At 47.0% G+C, this 18,821-nt stretch overlaps 2 protein-coding genes across 6 annotated transcripts in view; both read left to right on the forward strand.

The window, feature by feature from the left end:
• The window catches only part of PC (pyruvate carboxylase), a 101,658-nt gene that overhangs the window by 37,469 nt on the left and 45,368 nt on the right, over window positions 1-18,821 (forward strand). The window contains exon 1 of one of the 5 annotated variants that reach the window (XM_043925517.1): window positions 9,137-9,223. The exons of the other annotated variants lie outside the window; for them this stretch is intronic. The gene's annotated coding sequence lies outside the window, so the exon portion shown is untranslated. Of the gene's footprint in view, window positions 1-9,136; window positions 9,224-18,821 lie in introns of those variants that run through there. 5 annotated transcript variants of the gene reach the window in all.
• On the forward strand, window positions 13,086-14,395 carry LOC122708906 (myb/SANT-like DNA-binding domain-containing protein 3). Its single transcript, XM_043925719.1, has one exon. It carries the CDS (start codon window positions 13,273-13,275, stop codon window positions 14,053-14,055), a length of 783 nt encoding a protein of 260 aa, XP_043781654.1. The 5' UTR covers window positions 13,086-13,272; the 3' UTR covers window positions 14,056-14,395.

The raw sequence follows: 18,821 nt of genomic DNA on the forward strand, positions 1-18,821 counted from the left end.
CCTCTTTTGTGCTGAGAGCAAAGGAATGGAAAGGCGGCCTGGGGCCAAGAGAAAACAAGCAGAGAGTTTGTCTATAAGACTTTGAAACTACAGGAAGTGATCTGCTTAGCTGAAACCCTTTGGCCCTTTAAGCCTGTCGAATATAGGGTGCTGAGGTCAGCCCACCTGCCCTGACCCAGTGCGGCAATCACAGCCTGTTCTGCGCTTGCCTCCACTACCTCCTCTGTCACAAAGTGAAGAATCCTGTTTGCTTTATTTTAAAGTTGTTTTTCCTTCTCTCAGTCCACAGGGAGTGGCCTCCTAGACCAGTGGTTCCTCAAGTGGGATCCCCGGGTCCCTGGAGGTCCTCAAGGGGGCCCCTGATTTCATATAAACTAGATTTTCACATAATACTAGGAAATTACTTGCTTTTTCCACTGTGTTCACGTTTGCACCAATGGTGCATAAGAAATGGTGGGCAAAATGGCTGGCTGGTGGGCAAAATGGCTGGTGGCTTCAGAGGAATTGGGGTGGGTCTCTTCACCTCCATACACTTACAGTTCAAAAGAGCCAGCTTACGGGACTTCCCTGACGATCCAGTGGTTAAGGCTTTGCATTTTCAATGCAGAGGGTGCGGGTTTGATCGCTGGTTAGAGAACTAAGATCCCATGTGCAATGTGGCATGGCCAAAAAAAAAAAAGAGCCAGCTTCAGTTAAGACTGGTCATGTTGAAGCAGTAAAATGAACACATTTTATTAACTCTGTTTGCTTGTGTGCAGGTCTTTGACATTCTGTGTGTTGAGATGGGAAGTAAATGAACTGTATTGGTTGGCTCGAGGGAAAGCACTTCTGGGGTTTTTGAGTTACAAGCTGAACTCAAAAACCCCTTTTTCCAGGAGATGCTATTTTTACTTGCAAATAACTAGTAGCCATGGTTATTCAGACTTGGGTACCTGACAAACTTTCTCTTGAAAATGAATGTAGTGAGCCTGTTGCTTTAAAGAAAACAACTAACAGTGTTTGTTGCCAATGGTAAAATTAGAGCTTTCAAGCCAAAATTAGAATTTTGGAAAGTTTATATCCATCCTCTTGAGCTTGACAGCTTCTCAGTACTTAAAAGTTATCTGATTAGATTGGTGATATGACACCTATGACATCTTGGCATTTTATTATAAAGTGTGTCAACATCTTGAAGATCAGCATAACTCAGTAAACTGATAATTTCCAAATGACCAGGATATGAAGTTACAAAATCATGTTGGGAAGAGGTGCACTTGGAACTTAAGAAAGGCCAATGGATTTTAACATAACAGTAGAGTAAAGTTCATAGGGTTTCATATTTCACACTATAATTTAGTATTTGTCAAGTTTTGATATAGTACCAAACAGTGGTATCCACAATTGTCTGAAAAAGCTATGAAAATATTGCTGTTGTTGTTGTTGAGTCGCTCAGTAATGTCCGACTCTTTGCAACCCCATGGACTGCAGCACGCCAGGCTTCCCTGTCCCTCATTATCTCCCGGAGCTTGCTCAAACTCACATCCATTGAGGTGGTGATGCCATCCAACCATCTCATCCTCTGTCGTCCCTTTCTCCTGACTTCAGTCGTTCCCAGCATCAGGGTCATTTCTAATGAGTCGGCTCATTAGCATAGTCAGTGAAGCAGAAGTAGATGCTTTTTGGAATTCTCTTGCTTTTTCTATGATCCAACAGATGTTGGCAATTTGATTTCTGGTCCCTCTGCCTTTTCTAAATCCAGCGTGAACACCTGGAATTTCTCAGTTCACTTTCTGATGAAGCCTAGCTTGGAGAATTTTGAGCATTACCTTGCTAGTATGTGAAATGAATGCAATTGTACCATAGTTTGAACATTCTTTAGCATTGCTTTTCTTTGGGATTGGAATGAAAACTGATCTTTTCCAGTCCTGTAGCCACTGCTGAGTTTTCCAAATTTGCTGGCTTGTTGAGTGCAGCACCTTCACAGCATCATCTTTTACAATTTTATATAACTCAGCTGGAATTCCATCACCTCCACTAGCTTTGTTTGTAGTGATGCTTCCTGAAGCCCACTTGACTTTGTAGTCCAAGATGTCTGGCTCTAGGTGAGTGATCACACCATCGGGGTTATCTGGGTCATGAAGATCTTTTTTGTATAGTTCTTCTGTGTATTCTTGCCACCTCTTCTTAATCTCTTCTGCTTCTGTTAGGTCCATACCATTTCTGTCCTTTATTGTGCCCATCTTTGCATGAAATAGTCCATGGTATCTCTAATTTCCTTGAAGAGATGTCTAGTCTTTCCCATTCTATTGTTTTCCTCCATTTCTTTGCATTGTTCACTTAGGAAGTTTTTCTTATTTATCTTTGTTATTCTTTGGAACTCTGTATTCAGATGAATATGTCTTCCCTTTTCTCCTTTGCCTTTGCTTCTCTTCTTTTCTCAGCTATTTGTAAGGCCTCCTCAGACAACCATTTTGCCTTTTTGCATTTCTTTTTCTTGGGAATGATTTTGATCACCACCTCCTGTACAGTGTTATGAACCTCTGTCCATAGTTATTCAGACACTCTATCATATCTAATCCCTTGAATCTATTTGTCACTTCACTATATAATCGTAAGGGATTTGATTTAGGTCATACCTGAATGGGCTAGTGGTTTTCCCTACTTTCTTCAATTTAAGTCTGAATTTTGCAATAAAAAACGAGTTCATGATCTGAGCCACAGTCAGCTGCCAGTCTTGTTTTTGCTGACTGTATAGAGCTTCTCCATCTTCGGCTGCAAAGAATATAATCAGTATGATTTCAGTCTGATTTCACCGATATTGACCATCTGGTGATATTCTTGTGTAAAGTCGTCTCGTGTTGTTGGAAGAGGGTGTTTGCTACAACTAGTGCGTTCTCTTGGCAAAAACTGTTAGCCTTTGCCCTGCTTCATTTTGTACTCCAAGGCCGAACTTGCCTATTACTCCAGGTATGTCTTGACTTCCTGCTTCTGCATTCCAGTTCCCTTTCATGAAAAGGACATCTTTTTTTGATGTTAGTTCTAGAATATGAAAAATATTACTTCCTAAAAAAGGAAACTACTCCCTTTTGCATTTTCTAAGACTAATTATATTAAGCATATTTTCTTATGCTTACCGCCCATTTGTATGTCTCCTTTGGAGAAATGTATATCCAAATCTGTTGCCCATTTTTAGTTGTGTTGTTTTTGTTTTGAGTTATGAGAGTTCTTTATATATCCTGGATATTAGACCCTTATCAGATTATATGATTTATAAAACTCTTCTCCCATTCTGTGGTTTGTCTTTTTCACTTTCTTGCTGGGGTCCTTGAAAGCACAAACGTTTCATTTTGACAAAGCCAGTTTATTTATTTATTTATTTTTGATTGCTTCTGCTTTTGCTGTCATAGCCAAGAAGCCATTGCCTAACCCAAAGCCACAAGGATTTATATTTTATTCTAAGATTTTTACAGTTTTAGACCTTAATTTTAAGTCTTTGATTCATTTTGTGTGAGTTTCTGTAGATGGTGTGAGATAGGGGTGCAGTTTCATGCTTTTGCATCTATATATCTAGGTGTCCCAGCACCATTTGTTGAATTGTCTTGATACCCTGTTGAAGATCAGTTGACTGTAAATGTGAGTCTTCTGGATCCTCATTTCTGTTCCACTTATCTATGTCTATCCATATCCCAGTACCACACTGTTTCCGATTACTATAACCTTGTAGTAGGTTTTGAAATTGGCAAGTGTGAGTCCTTCAATTAAGTGCTGTTTCATTATTATTATTAATTTGGCTGTTCTAGTTCCTTTGCATTTAAATGTGGATTTTATTTATTTATTTTTTTTTAGTAAAAATCAGTTTAATTAACAAAGTTTTTGCAACAAGTTTATCATTTAAGTCAGCTGATTTTTCTTGTTTCTCCAACTGGGCAGAGTCCACAGCCTTAAAAAGTAAGAGTGGGCAGAGGTAAATCATGGGCCCGAACCACAGAGCATCCTGAGTGTCAGGCCTTGGGGACCTCTGTCTGCCTCCTTCTCCCGGCCCCGCCCACCCCTACCACCACTTCTCAAGCAGATGTGCTCTCTGGGGACGCGGCTGCTCTCCAGCTCCTTGGAGAAGAAGTCTGTCATGGGAGGTGGACCACAAATGTAGAATAAGGTCTCTTTCGAAATGTAATCCCTTATCTCCTTCTCCGTTATTCTTCCTTCCGTGATGTATGGTCTGAGGTCTGCACGGATTTTATCTTTTTAAAGAGTTCTTTTATGTGGACCATTTGAGCTATTTAAAATCCTAAAAGATGATGCTGTGAAAATGCTGCACTCAGTATGCCAGCAAATTTGGAAAACTCAGTAATGGCCACAGGACTGGGAAAGGTCAGTTTTCATCCCAATCCCAAAGAAAGTCAATGCCAAAGAATGTTCAAACTACCATACAGTTGCGCTCATTTCACATGCTAGCAAGGTAGTACTCAAAATCCTTCAAGCTAGGCTTCAACAGTACATGAACTGAGAACTACCAGATGTACAAGCTGAATTTAGAAAGGGCAGAGGAGCCAGAGATCAAATTGCCAGCATCTGCTGGATCATAGAAAATGCAAGGGAATCACAGAAAAACATCTACTTCTATTGCATTGACTATGCTAAAGCTTTCAACAGTGTGGATCACAACAAACTGTGGAAAATTCCTAAAGAACTGGGGATAGCAGACCTCCTTATCTGTCTCCTGAGAAACCTGTATGCAGGTCAAGAAGCAATAGTTAGAACCCGACATGGAACAATGGACTGGTTCCAAATTGGGAAAGGAGTACATCAAGTCTATATATTGTCTCTCTGTTTATTTAACTTCTATGAAGAATACATCATGCAAAATGCCAGGCTGGATGAATCACAAGCTGGAATCAAGGCTGCTGGGAGAAGTATCAACAACCTCAGAAATGCAGATGATACCACTCTAATGGCATCAAGCAAAGAGGAGCTAAAGAGTCTCTTGATGAGGGTGAAAGGAGAGTAAAAAAGCTGCTTAAAACTCAACATTCAAAAAACTAAGATCATGGCAACCAGTCCCATCACTTCGTGGCAAAAAGATGGGGGAGAAGTGGAAATAGTGGCAAATTTTATTTTCTTGGGCTCCAAAATCACTGCAGGTGGTGACTGCAGCCATGAAACACTTGCTCCTTGGAAGAAAAGCTATGGCAAACCCAGACAACATACTAAAAAGTAGAGACATTACTTTGCTGACAAAGGTCTGTATAGTCCTTTGGTTTTTCCAGTAGTCATGTATGGATGTGAGAATTGGACAATAAGGAAGGCTGAGCATCAAAGAGTTGATGCTTTTGAATCACTTTTTTTTTTTTTTTAATTAGTTGGAGGCTAATTGAGTTGATGCTTTTGAACTGTGGTGTTGGAGAAGACTCTTGAGAGTCCCTTGGACTCATGAGAGACCCTCATGTGGATTTTCAAATCGTCTTGTCAATTTCCAATAAAGTCAGCTGTGGTTTTTGATAGAGATGGCAGGTGTTGAAACTGTAGATCAACTGGGAGAGCATTGCCATTTTAACACTTAAGTCTCTGATCCATGAGTGTGAGGAGTTTCTCCTTTTGATTAGGTCTCTACAGCCTTTCAGTGATATTTTTTTAGTTTTCCGCAAACCAGTTTGCGTTTCTTTCATTTAATTTGTTCCTCTGAATTTTATCCTTTTTGATACTTGTCTTACTGTGTATTGATTTCCCTTTATCTTGTTTACCCCTCATCCCCACTCTCTCCTCTCAAGTAGGCTGAGTCTCCATAGGACCTGGCACTTGCCTAGCACAGTGCACTGCAGTAAAGGTTTTATGGTGTATTATTTTTTAAAATCCACACTGCCTTTGTGAAGGAGGCATGGTTATTAATATCCCTGGCCTAATTGGTTGAAGAAACTGAAGCCCAGTATGCAAAGTGACTCTCAGCCCAACACTGTTAACGGTAGCAGAGGGAGGACCAGGGTTTTTCTGACTCACGGCTCCTTCCAGTCATCATCCTGCGTGAGACTGATGCTCTGTTCTTGGCTTTCAGGCTTGTTTCCGTGTCACTGCCTCTTTTATCTTGAGCCCCAGGACGTGATGAGAAGAGAGAAGGATTAACTCTGATACTACAAGGACTGACCCTTGGGATCACTTTTCTGGGCATCTCTAATGTGCCAGGCTCTCTAGGTATTTCAAAAACCCATGACCTCATTAAGCTCTCAGAGCAGCTTTATAAGATGACTCAGAACATTCTGTGTTTTATAGATGAGGAAACTAAGGTTCAAAGGGTCATGTTAACTTTTAAGTCAAAGCGGGAATTACGTGCTGGAACTGCAGCCCAGCACAGTTCCCAGAGCTCTGGGTGCGGCACTGGGTGAGGGGCGGTGTGCTCTGTGGAGGAGGAGGACAGTGCGGGTTTCCTGGAAATTGTGAGGCTCTTTAACACTAGTGTTGGGTTAGGTCAACATTTGCTCATTGGCCTAGAACTGACGTCTCAAGGTGGTGGGTTTGTTGAATCCTTCCGAGGGTGACGAAGAGCTCACAGAGGCCTGGAAACAGCCCTTGGGATCTCATGCCCTGTGGTGTAATCCTATGGTGATTAACTCTGATGGTGGAAGCTCACGTGTAGGTCTTGCCTCTACCTTCCGCATGGTGAATTCTTAAAGTGCAGGGGTCATCACCTTCTATCTTGGTTTCTCCATAACACGTAGCACTGTTTCTGTTACCTGGTGGGCATTCCTTATAAGCTCTCTCTTTTCTTTTTTCCCAGACTTTAAACTTTTTGTTTTGTTTTGGGGTATAGCCAATTAACTATATTGTGGTAGTTTTAGGTGAACAGCAGCGGGACTCACATGTATCCATTCTCCCCCAAATTTCCCTCCCATCCAGGCTGCCACATAACAGTGAGCAGAGTTCCCTGCGTTACCCAGTAGGGCCTTGTTGTTATCCATTTTGAATATAGCAGTGTGTACATGACCTGACCTTCCTCTTTGAATAAATGGAAGACAGTCTGTCTGCTTGCTTTTGCTCCATAGAAGTCATAGACTCGCAATGCCTCTGTGGCTGGATTTGGTAGAGAAGAACAGGGGGCCAAGGCCATTAGCCACAGAGGGGCCTAGCTGCTCTGGTGGTATAAGACAAGAGGCTTGGGACGGAAGCAGGATCTGCCCCTCGTTGCCCACTTTTCCCCATTCACAGAGCCGAGTGCAGACCAATGTCTTTCCTCTGTGGAGTCCCTGATGGGAAGTCTGTCTGTCACACCCATGGTCAACAGTGTCGTTTCTGTATCCGAGCAACCCTTCTGAACCAGAGCAGCAGTGAGGAACTTTGCCATCAGTTTACCTGAGGCAGACCCTTCCTCCCCTCCTCCACTTCTGTTTCCTAAGATAAAGAAGACAACCTTGAAGTAGTAGTAATTGGTTGCCCTGGTGGTGGTTCACAACTGCATAGGAAGTTAGTTGCCGCAATTTCCCATGCTGGATATTCTGTTCTGCTTAGACTACAAACAGCAGGAAGGATGATTTCATGTCTCTGTGATGCAGGTGAGGGGTGGGGAACCTACCTTTCTCTCCAGCCTTGTTGGGGCAACTGGTCTCCGAGCCACACCAAGCCACGCATGGCTTGTGAACTCGTAAAGCCAGGTGGCCTCCCCGTCACAATGCTCCCTCTTCCTGGAACACTTCTTCCTCCTTCCCTGCCAGGCCACCTGTCAGCCCCTTCCTTATCCTCCAATGTTATCTCTGGGTCCCTTTCCTGCTGCTGTTGAATAGAACGTGGTTATTCATACTAACCAGATCCTTTGAGTCCCCACAAGCAACTGTGCAAGGTATGTGTTGTTAATCCCCGTTTTACAGAAGATGAACCATTTTCCTGTTCCCAGACAGAGCCTTTCACTGGAATGTCATTCTGGCCTCATCTCCTAGGATCTCCAGCTGCCTGTAATTTGCAGGGTTTAGGAGTGGTTCTCACCCTGCCTTGGTGGGCCGGAGGGGAGTCGTGAGGCTACTTGTTGTCACCTCTGGAGAAAGATGGAGAAGAGGTGGAACAGAAGTACCTGTGTGGGTCAGGATCTGGATCCTAGAGGAGTGAGCAAGCTCCCTGCCCCACTGTGCTTTCACTTAATCTGTGGGCTCCCGGAGGCCCCTGTGATGTGGACGTCCACCTGACGTCGGGGCCAGGCACGGCCCCGTCTCATCAGCAGGCTCAGCACGCCAGCTTGCCTGGGTACCGCTTGCCATGTCAGGTAGATGCGTGGAGCCAGAGAAAGCCCTCTCTGACTAATTAACCTTGGGTTCTGGACTCAAGCAAAGTGTTAGGACAGTGAGTTATTGACTCTGCTTCCTCCAAGAGCGTGTCAGGGCTGAGGCCGGTTTGTCTTTTGTTTTGGTGGTAGCAGGTGGCGCCCAGTGGGTGGGCGCTCTGTTCCTGTTCTTGATTGGCCCTGTCTTTGGGAGAACAGTACCTTAAATGAACTGGTCTGGGTGGGCTCAGTAGTGTGGGCAAGCATTTTAAAACCTTGCTGAGGGAGTTCCCTGGTGGTCTAGTGGTTAGGATTCGGCGCTTTCACTGCCATGGCCCAGGTTCAATCCTTGGTCGGGGGCAAGCTGCACAGTGTGGCCAAAAATTAAATTAAAAAAATAAAACCCTTGCTAATGAAGTCATACCAGGTCAACAGCCCATAAGAGCCACTAGGTGACATATGCCCTTGTGAGGAATCTAGTCTCCTGGCCCCATGATGTCACCTGTTCCCAGGGGGACAGCCTGAGACATCCCGAGGACTCAGCAGGAAGAGGACATTAGATGCCTCATTTTTTTCTTCTCCCGTGGGATCCTCTGCTCCTTTTCTTAGGCCAGAAGTTCCCTCTCCTGCCCAGCTCTCCATCCCTGGCCTGCTCCTCCACCCCCTGTAAAACCCAAACACACTGCCCTTTAATCCTTCCGCCAGAACCCTCGGGCAGCGGCTTTTCACCGCCTCCTCCCAGCTCACCCCTGACCTGATTTTGTGTTTTTTGCCTTTTCTCAAACAGTCTGTTCAAGGTCTAGTCCTGAGTTGGAGATTGGCTCACAAGCAGCCTCTCTCTCCCCTGAGCCGTAAGGGAGGGGGCAATTCTGGAAAGTCATTGACAGAAGCTTAACCCAGAACGTCACTTATAAACAGGCAGCCAGCAGAGGGCCCAGAGTTGGGTGTTCGTTCTGGCACCGAGGACAGCGCGGCTTCCCTGGGCCCTGCGGACCAGCTGCTGCGGTAAGGGGACCACCTTCAGTGCCTCCAGGTTGCTCTCCTGGGGGGGGCATGCACACACTGTGGCCGCCGTTTCTCCTCTCTGGAAGCTGGCAGCCTTCTCATACTTGGGAAAGGAGACGGCAGGGGGATTCTGGGGCAGGAACCCGGGAAGGCTGGGCTGGACCATTGCTCATGGGCTGGTAGGAACACTGGTCAGGGGTGGGCAAAACCGAGGCGCCTGAGGAAGGCAAACCCTGACAGTCAAAAGGGGTTCTGCCCGAGACCTGGGGACAGAGGAAGGTGGGCCGGGGGTCCTGGAGCTCTGGGCCGGAATGCCTTTGTGTGGTGGCAACATTTAGGGGAAAGGCCAGCTGGTTCTTTTGCCTGGGGTCGCTTGGGGAGATGGTGCAGCTGTCGGCAGTCAGGGAGAGCGTCTGCTCTGAGCACAGCACCAGGCCAGGGGCCCGAAGCGGACACGTGCTGAAATGCACGTCCTTGGCTCACTCGGGTCTGGCTGAAGTGCTCTGGAGCCCCCGAGCCCGAAGGCCTGGCTCTCCCTTAGGAACCTGGGGAAGATCAGCTCGCCTCCGGATGCGCGTCTGTGATTGTATCGTAGACAGCAGTGAATGGAAATCAGGCAGGCACCGCCTCCTGGGAGGCCAGCTTTCTGGCATTTGAGCAGACTCAGGGCCCAGGTGTAAGCGGGGAGGACTTCTCCCATTTGCTTAGAAGAAAACCTTTCCCTCCGTTTACAGGGAGGAAAACCAGATACGGGCCCCAGATGGTTTCTGGTTCTTATCTTCAATTGCAAACAGGCCACACTCTCCTCCAGGTCACGGGATAAAGATTCAAGGAGAAGGGAGAGACTGGCTGTGTGTGGTATGTCTGTGTTTCAAGGAATAGATGAAGGAGAGGGACATGCAGTTCCCTTTGTTTTGTCCCAGACTTCCCAGGAGCAGAAGTTGGTAAGGAATGTGCCTTTTCTCCCTGGACCAGGGCTGGAGGGATGTGGTTCCTTTGACTTTATTCTCAGTCAGGCAACTGGAAGAGATGCCTGTCACGAGGAGGAAGTCAGAGACGAGGCCGTCAGTACTTACTAATCTGGATGGGTCTGAAACGATCTTGTTTGTGTATTTGGTCTCTTCCTGACTGGAATGAAGTGTCAGTTTCATAAGGGCAGGGACCTCTTCTGTCTGTTCAAGTGCCTAACCATACCTGGCATGTTACAAACGCTCAATCAATAGCGAATGAATGAGTGCCTTTTTTTTTGCTTCTCATTTCACTGAACCTCTCCAACTTCATTTTCTATTGATTCCATACCAGACTTTTCACTTGATCAGCATCTACTTGGTGATGCCTGACTCTGCCTCTCACTGCCCATCTGCCCGCCAACACCCCATGTGCCAGGTGCTGCAACCTGCCAGGACCTCTTGAGTGGATCCCTCCTCTGAGCACAAGTCAAATCACCTCCCCCATGACACCGTACCCAGCTCTCCTCAGCTGCCTTCCGCCACCTCCTTTGCGTATACCAGGTGTTAAATAGTTCTTATATTTCAAATGTACTGGTGTTGTCTCCTCGCCAGACAGAAAGTTTCTTGAAGACACAGGTCATGTTCTATATTATCCTCTGTCCATCAAGTATATGTTACAGGCAATCGGTGCTTGATAAACACTTGATGGCTCTGATTGTATGAAATCTAATCTTTGAGGACGTTTTGCAGTTGACAGGTTTTTTTTTTTTTTTTTTTTTTGCAGTTGACAGTTTATGAAACCAAAGGGATGGTCTGCAGTTTCACATATAACAGTTCACTCACTCATCAGCCCTCTGTGTTGGGCAGATTGTTGTTCAGTCGTTTAGTCGTGACTGGCTCTTTGCAACCCCATGGACTGCAGCATGCCAGGCTTCCCTATCTTTTACCATCTACCAGAGCTTGCTCAAACTCATGTCCATTGAGTCAGTGATGCCATCCAATCATCTCATCCTCTTCTCCTCCTGACTTCAGTCTTTCCCGGCATCAGGGTCTTTCCTGTGTGAGTCTGCTCTTCGTTGGGCAGGTAAGCCTGCTTTATAGGTGGACTGACAGGTGTGAACTGCTTGTCACTCATAACACTTCTGACATTGAATATGTGGGTTTTTCCCCCGCACTAACCAATTCTTCAGTTCTCTGCAGACATCAACTAGGTATCCTCCCATTCAATTCAGTTCTGACACTGAATCAGTTCTGACACCGAGAGTTGGTGCAGGTGCCACAGGTGAAGGGCTCAGTCCCACATGACAGCCCCTGCTTCAGACACTAGTTGTAAGACCTGGCCTCCTGGACTTCCAGCCAGCCAGCTGTGAATCAGATTCCCCTGACTCCTCCTCAGGTTCCATAATTTGCTAGAACTGCTCACAGAATTGAGAAAAGTACTTTGCTTACCAGCAGTTTTATTATAAAGGATACCTTGAACAGTCAGATAAAGAGGTGCATAGGATATACATAGGGCAAGATCTGAAAGGATCCGGGGTGCAGGGGCTTCCGTCCCCATGGATGGGGGTACACCACCTCTTGGCATGTGGATGGATTCACCAACCTGGGAGTTCTCTGAACTCCATCATTTTTATGGAGTTTTTATGGAGGTTCCCTTACGTGGTTTTGGTAGGCCAGTCCCTCCCCTCCATGTAGGGGGGGTAGGGCTGAAAGTTCCAAACTCCTAATCACAGGGTTGATTCCTCTGGCCACCAGCCCCCATCCTGATGCTGTCTAGGGGCTCCCCAGGAGTCACCACATTAGCATAACCCCAGGTGTGATTGAAAGGGGCTAATTATGAATGAGAAAAGTTGCTCCTGTCTCCCCTACCACTCAGGAAATTCCTAGGGCTTTAGGAGCTCTGCCCTCTGGAACCTGGAAAAACAAAAAAAACAAGATTATGTGATTCTTGTAGATCACAGTGTCACACAGGCGCTGAGAGGTGGACTGATCCTCAGGGTTATATGGTGGCAAAGCTGGAAACTGAACCTGAGTTTTCTGACTGTCAGACCTTGCCCTTCCTGTGGAGTCACCTGGGGTAGGGTCCACAGCTGGTGTATGAGGGTGTGTGGCCCCCGCCTTCACTTCTGGGCTCTGCCCTCCATGCCGGGAGGCTTCTGCCTGACTTTAACCAACTGTCGCCCACTCCCCCTTGCCCCCAGACCCTGGCTGTCTTTCCCCTTTATCCTGCCAAAGCTCCAGCTCCCGGGACACTGGTGCAGTGAGTAGAAATGGAAAATGGGCTCAGTACAGAACACTGAGGCAGCATGGAGTTTAGGAGGTGGAGCTAGGGTGTGGGGGCAGCAGATGGGGCTGGAAAGGCCATTTTCCTTGTCTCGAAAATGAAACTGCGAAGATGCTGCTGTCCGGTGAAAGTTGCTTAGTCATGTCTGACTCTATACAGTCCATGGAGTTCTTCAGGCCAGAATACTGGAGTGGGTAGCGGTTACCTTCAGGGGATCCTCCCAACCCAGGGATCGGACCCAGGTCTCCTGCATTGCAGGTGGATTCTTTACCAGCTGAGCCACCAGGGAAGCCCAGTGAGAGTGTCTGTTAAAGGACTTTAGGAACCTGCCTGGAGGTCCAGTGGTTAAGGGTTCACCTGCCAGTAGGGGTGCAGGTTAGATCCCATGTGCTTTGCGGCCAAAAAAACCAAACCATAAAACAAACAATATTATAACAAACTCAATAAAGACCTAAAATATCCTCCACATCAAAAAATGAATCTTAAAAAAAAGACACTTTATAAACTGCAGAGAGCTATAAGAATAGTTAAATATGATTACAGTATGCGGCCTGCGGACCCGCAGGCGGCGGGCGGCCCGCGAGGGGGCGGCGGCTCCCGGGCTTTGTGGCCGCTGCTTGCGCGGCGGGGCCTGGCGGGCCGGGGGCGCGCCGCCGCCGCCCGGCGCTCCGGAGCCCGCGGCCCTCCCGGCCGCCCAGCCTGCGAGAGGAGTCGAGGCCGCCCGCGCTCGCATCTCGCCGGCCCCTCCCCCGATCGCCGCGGCCGCTGCGCCGCAGCTGCAGGATAGCTAACAGCCAGGAGAAACACAGTGGAAAATGCAAAACAACGAAATCATAAAACCTGCCAAATACTTCTCAGAATTGGAAAAGAGCATCCTGCTGGCGTTAGTAGAAAAGTACAAGTATGTGCTGGAGTGTAAGAAAAGCGATGCGCGAACTATTGCCCTCAAGCAGCGAACCTGGCAGGCGCTTGCCCACGAGTACAACTCCCAGCCCAGCGTGTCGCTGCGGGATTTCAAACAGCTGAAGAAGTGCTGGGAGAACATCAAGGCTCGGACCAAAAAGATTATGGCCCACGAGAGGAGAGAGAAAGTGAAGCGCAGCGTCAGCCCGCTTCTGAGCACCCACGTCCTGGGGAAGGAGAAGATTGCCAGCATGCTGCCGGAGCAACTTTACTTCCTGCAGAGCCCTCCCGAGGAGGAGCCCGAGTACCACGCTGAGGCCGCCGCCCAAGAATCATTTGCTGTTTCAAATAGAGAACTGTGCGATGATGAGAAAGAGTTCATACATTTTCCAGTATGTGAGGGGACCTCTCAACCTGAACCCTCGTGTTCAGCTGTCAGAATAACAGCCAATAAAAACTACAGGAGCAAAACCTCTCAGGAAGGTGCTTTAAAAAAGATGCATGAGGAAGAACACCATCAACAAATGTCCATCTTACAACTGCAGCTGATACAAATGAATGAGGTGCATGTGGCCAAAATCCAGCAGATAGAGCGAGAGTGTGAGATGGCAGAGGAGGAACACAGGATAAAAATGGAAGTTCTCAATAAAAAGAAGATGTATTGGGAAAGAAAACTACAAACTTTTACCAAGTAGTGGCCTGTTTCCTCATTTAACCGGCCCTTTCCCAATTCACCCTAAAAGACTGTGGGGGTGGCTCCCTTGTAATTAATCTGTGTTGGCAAAGAAAGTCTGGAACACGAACTTGCGGTCAGTCACCTGTAACAGAGCTACGAACTAGGAAAATTAGAGTGGCAGTAGTCACTTAAGAAAAAAAAAAGAATACATTCAGGCAAACAGCTGCGCCCTATGTACCCCTTCAGTGGTCAAGAAGCTGTTAGAGTTTTCTGAAAATTATCACTTTGAGTGCTATCATTCTGAATGTAATGTCTCTTAATTAGAATTCATACAAGAAAAAAAAAAATGATTACGGCATGCAAGTTGCTGAACAACAGCAACAAAGTTGCCACTCAGTAAAGTTTCAGATGGGATGACACCCGCCTCCTCAGTGTTCGGGATGAGCCGGCTGGTGCCTCGTCCAGACCTGGCACTTGTGCGTGCTCAGTCGTGTCCAACTCTTTGCAACCCCATGGACTGTAGCCCGCCAGGCTTCTCTGTCCATGGGATTTTTCAGGCAAGAATACTGGAGTGGGTTGCCATTTCCTCCTCCAGGGGATCTTCCTGACCCAGGGGTCAAAACGTGTCTCCTGCGTCTCCAGCGTTAATCCATTGGCAGGTGGATTCCTTACCCCTTCGTCACCTGGGAAGCACGACACTTGTAGCTATTATTATTATTGTTTTTGTAATTATCATAAGATATGACCTCTTCCCTCAGAGAGGGATGGGGGGCGCTGAGAGGGCCTCCAGGAGAAGGGACCTTTAGGCTGGGACTGAGAAGATGGGAAAGGCAGTCTGTCACCCGGGTTTTCGTAATTCATTTACTACCTCAGGTCCCCAAACACTGTTTTTCCATAAAGTCTAAAGTCCTCAGCTGAAATGCTCCTTCCTCCCTGGAGGATTTTCAGCAGTCTAACTTGAAGGAGACACTGTTATCTTCAAGGGAACATGCCGGCTGCCGTTGGTGGGCAGAGAGGGAGTCTTGATTCCTCAGAACCTGCTCAGTAGGCCAAAGGGCCTGCAGACGTAGATGCTGGAGTGGCTGGTGACCGCCCTGCCATCTCCTCTCCCTGGGCGTGCCCTGTGGGGTAAAGGCCAGTGTGTGGCTGTGAGCCTCTGGCCATCGCTGCAAAACTTCAAAACAACCTGGGGGATGCTTCCTGCTCCGCTTGGCTGGGTGCTCAGTCGGGCTTTCACCACCAATGGGCAGAGGACCAATGGGCACAGTTGGCCTGGGCGGGAGAAGCTGTGCTGGAGGCGTGGGTGTGACGCTGGCCCGGCTGGTGGGGGCGGCGGCCCTACCTGCCCACAGCGAGGCAAGCGCGATGGTCAGGGAGGAACAGTTGGGGGGTGGCAGGCAGGGGAGGGAGAGGGTGGTGACGGATAATCTAGGGAGGATGATAGCTGTTTTTAAAAAATATTTTATTTTCATTATTTTTTATTTGGCTGTGCTGGGTCTCAGTTGAGGCATACGGGATCTTTAGTTGCGGCATGTGGGATCTGGTTCCCTGAACAGGGATCGAATCCTGGCCCCCTGCACTGGGAGTGCAGAGCCTTAGCCACTGGACCGCCGGGGACGTCCCAGGATGGTAGACCTTAAATGTGTCCACAGCAGACTCCTGGGGAGCAGGGCCATGACTGGGACACAGCTTAGCATGATGGACAGAATGGAAGGCGAGTGCCTTTGAGTTTGGAGACCATGGCCAACCTACTTAATCTTGAGTTTCTGTTCCCTTACTTACATAGCTGGAGCTCTACTGCTTACCCTACGAGGTTCTCAGTGGTTAAATGAGGTAACCTGAAGCTCTTAAGGCCATGGCTGGCACTCGGCAGCAAGCCCACACAAGTGGTATCTGTGCTCCTGACGCTTTGCCAGGTGACTGTGGTCACTAGCTTTAAACCAGCAGTAGATGCCTAGGACTTGGTCTCTGGGAAGCCTTTGGACAGTTTTTATGCTCAAATTCTAAAGCAGAGTAAAAGGTCAGACCAAGGGGCCACAAAGGAATATCTTTTCTAGGGAATCAAGAAAAAGGAGAGAAAGCAGCAGCAGCCACAGTCAAGGTCATGTCCTGTCTGGGTTGCTGTTTACTTTTCTCCTTCCAGGAATGGAAGCTTTTTGCCACTGAATTCCCTCACCATCTCCTCAGCTCTTGGACCCTGCATATTGGTGATCAGTTTACCAGGGAACCAAGTTTTCACACCGAGCGAGGTTCTGTGCCTTCCTCCGTAGGGATGTTTGGGGTGTGGGTGTTTAGCAGAATGGCAGTAAAGCCTGCCGGGAATGGTTGATGGTCATGCATTGATTCTGAGAAACTGAATTAATCAGCCAAACCAATCAGGAACCCAACAAGGGAGGTTGAGGCACCCAGGGACGAGCCACAGTGGGAAGTCATTGCAACCTCTAGGCTTGGTGGGGTCAGAGAGGAAATGATGTGTTTCCTCCAGACTCCAGGGCAGGTTGACAGTGTGGAGGCAGGAGCGCCCAGCCGGGACTGTCAGCAGCCGGTTGCATCCCGAGTCAGGACTGTGGCATCAAGGGCAGTAAAGGTTGGGGAAGATCAGAACCCACATTTCTCTGCTCCCAGCCTCCTCTCTCCTGCAGGCCTCCCGTTGGCTGAACCTGCAGGATGCCAGCCAGTTGGGGGACACAGGTGCCTCCATCCACAGGCCTCAGCTTCCCTGGTTTGGAGCAGAGAAGGGGGGTGCAGGGAGGTGAGCGGAGAGGAACCAACCAGGAAACCTCCCAAAGGCTCATTCCTAGTGGAAACAAATCAACAGGTGTGACAAGCAGAGTGTGACCCTCTGAAGGGTCATGGCAGTTGCTGCTCTTCGGGCAGAGGCTGTCTCCAAATCAAAATTAGTCACCAGTTCAGATTTGATCGTTAAGGGCAATTAGGAAAGATAATGAAATGAAAGGCATACAGATTGGAAAGGAAGGAGTAAAGGTATCTTTACAGCTGACATGATCTTATATAGGAAAATCTAAGGAAGTCACTGTAATCTTTTAAAGCTAATAAAGGAGTTCAGCAAGGTTGCAGGACACAATGTCAATACACAAAAGTCAATTGTATTTCTATACAGAGGCAGTCAATGGGAAAGGAAGAAAATTCCATTTATAGTGTCATCAAAAAGAATAAAATATTCAGGAATAAATTTAACAGAAGTGTAAAACTTCTAAGCATATAAAACATTGTTGAAAAATGAAAGAAAACCTAAATAAATAAATGGACTCCCTATGTTCATGATGCGAAGGCTTAATATTGTTAAGATGGCAACATTCCTTAAATTGATCTACAGATTCAATGTCATATCTTTCACAGTTCCAGCTGCCTTTACTTGCAGATGACAGAATGTGTCTAAAATTCACATGGAAATGCAAGGGAACCAGACAGCCAAAAGAATCTTGAAAAAGAATGTAGAGAACTCACACAAAGCTTACCACAAAGCTACGGTAATCAAGACACTGTGGCAGTAACATAAGGACTGACATACAGATCGATGGACTAGAATTGAGAGCTCAGAAACAAATCCTTACGTTTACAGTCAATTGAGCTCTAACAAGGATGCCAAGATAATTTAAAATAGGGAAAGAAGAGTCTTTTCAACAAATGGTGCTGAAACAACTGGACATCCAGATGCAAAAGAATGAAGCTGAACCCCAACCTCATACCACTGATGAAATTCAAAGTGGATCAAAGACATAAATGTAAGAGCTAAAGGTATAAAACTCACAGAATAAAGCACAGTCATAAATATTTGTGATATTGGGTTAGGCAGTGGTTTCTTAAATACAACAGCAAAAACACACACAATAAAATTTTTAAAATAGATAAATGAGGCTTCATCAATATTAAAAACCTTTGTGCAGCAAAGGACAGTATCAAAGTGAAAAGGCAGTTCAAAGAACGGGAGAAAGTTTTTGCGAACCGTATATCTGATCGGCACTCGTGTCTAGAATATATATTTTTTTAAACTCTTACAGCTCAACAATAGAGATATAAATAGTCCAAAGGCAGGGACTCTGAGTAGACATTTTGCCAAAGGAGATGTCCACATGGCCAATAAACACATGAAAATATGCTCAACATCAGTGGTCGTCAGGGAAATGTAAATCAAAACCACAATGAGATAGCACTTCATACCCACTAGAATGCCTAATCACAAAGACAGATGATAACAAGTTTTGGCGAGGATGGAGAAGAACTGGAGCCCTTATATGTTGCTGGTGAAATATAAAATGGAGCCCCAACTGTGGAGAACAGTCTGCGTGTTCCTCAAGTGGTTAATCATAGAGTTACCATACCATCCAGGGCACGTACCCAAGAGAGAGGAAGACACGTGCGCCGGAAGCTTGTACACCGGTGTTTACCACAGTGCTATTCATGATAGCCAAAAAGCAGGAACGACCGAAGTGTCTACTGAATGGGTTGGTGAAACGTGCTGTGCCTGTCCAGTGGGATATTCTCTGGCAATTAAATGGAGCCCTGGTACCTGTAACAACACGGACGAACCTTGGGAACATGTTGAAAGAAGCAGTCACAGAGGAGCACATAATGTAGTGTTCCTGTGTCAATTAGGGGCAAGGCCTCGGGCCTCAGGTGTCACTCATGCCGCCTGCCTTTTCACAGGTTCACCCAGAGCCCGGGTCCCGTCAGTGGGAATGCTGGCTCCGTCCCCCTTCAGGGCCCCTGGGTGAGGGGGCCCGTGGAGCGGTTCTGAGTAGTCCGCGCCTCACTTGGTGCCCC

Source organism: Cervus elaphus, chromosome 2 (assembly GCF_910594005.1).
Source record: "Cervus elaphus chromosome 2, mCerEla1.1, whole genome shotgun sequence".
Classification (NCBI taxonomy): Eukaryota; Metazoa; Chordata; class Mammalia; order Artiodactyla; family Cervidae; genus Cervus; species Cervus elaphus.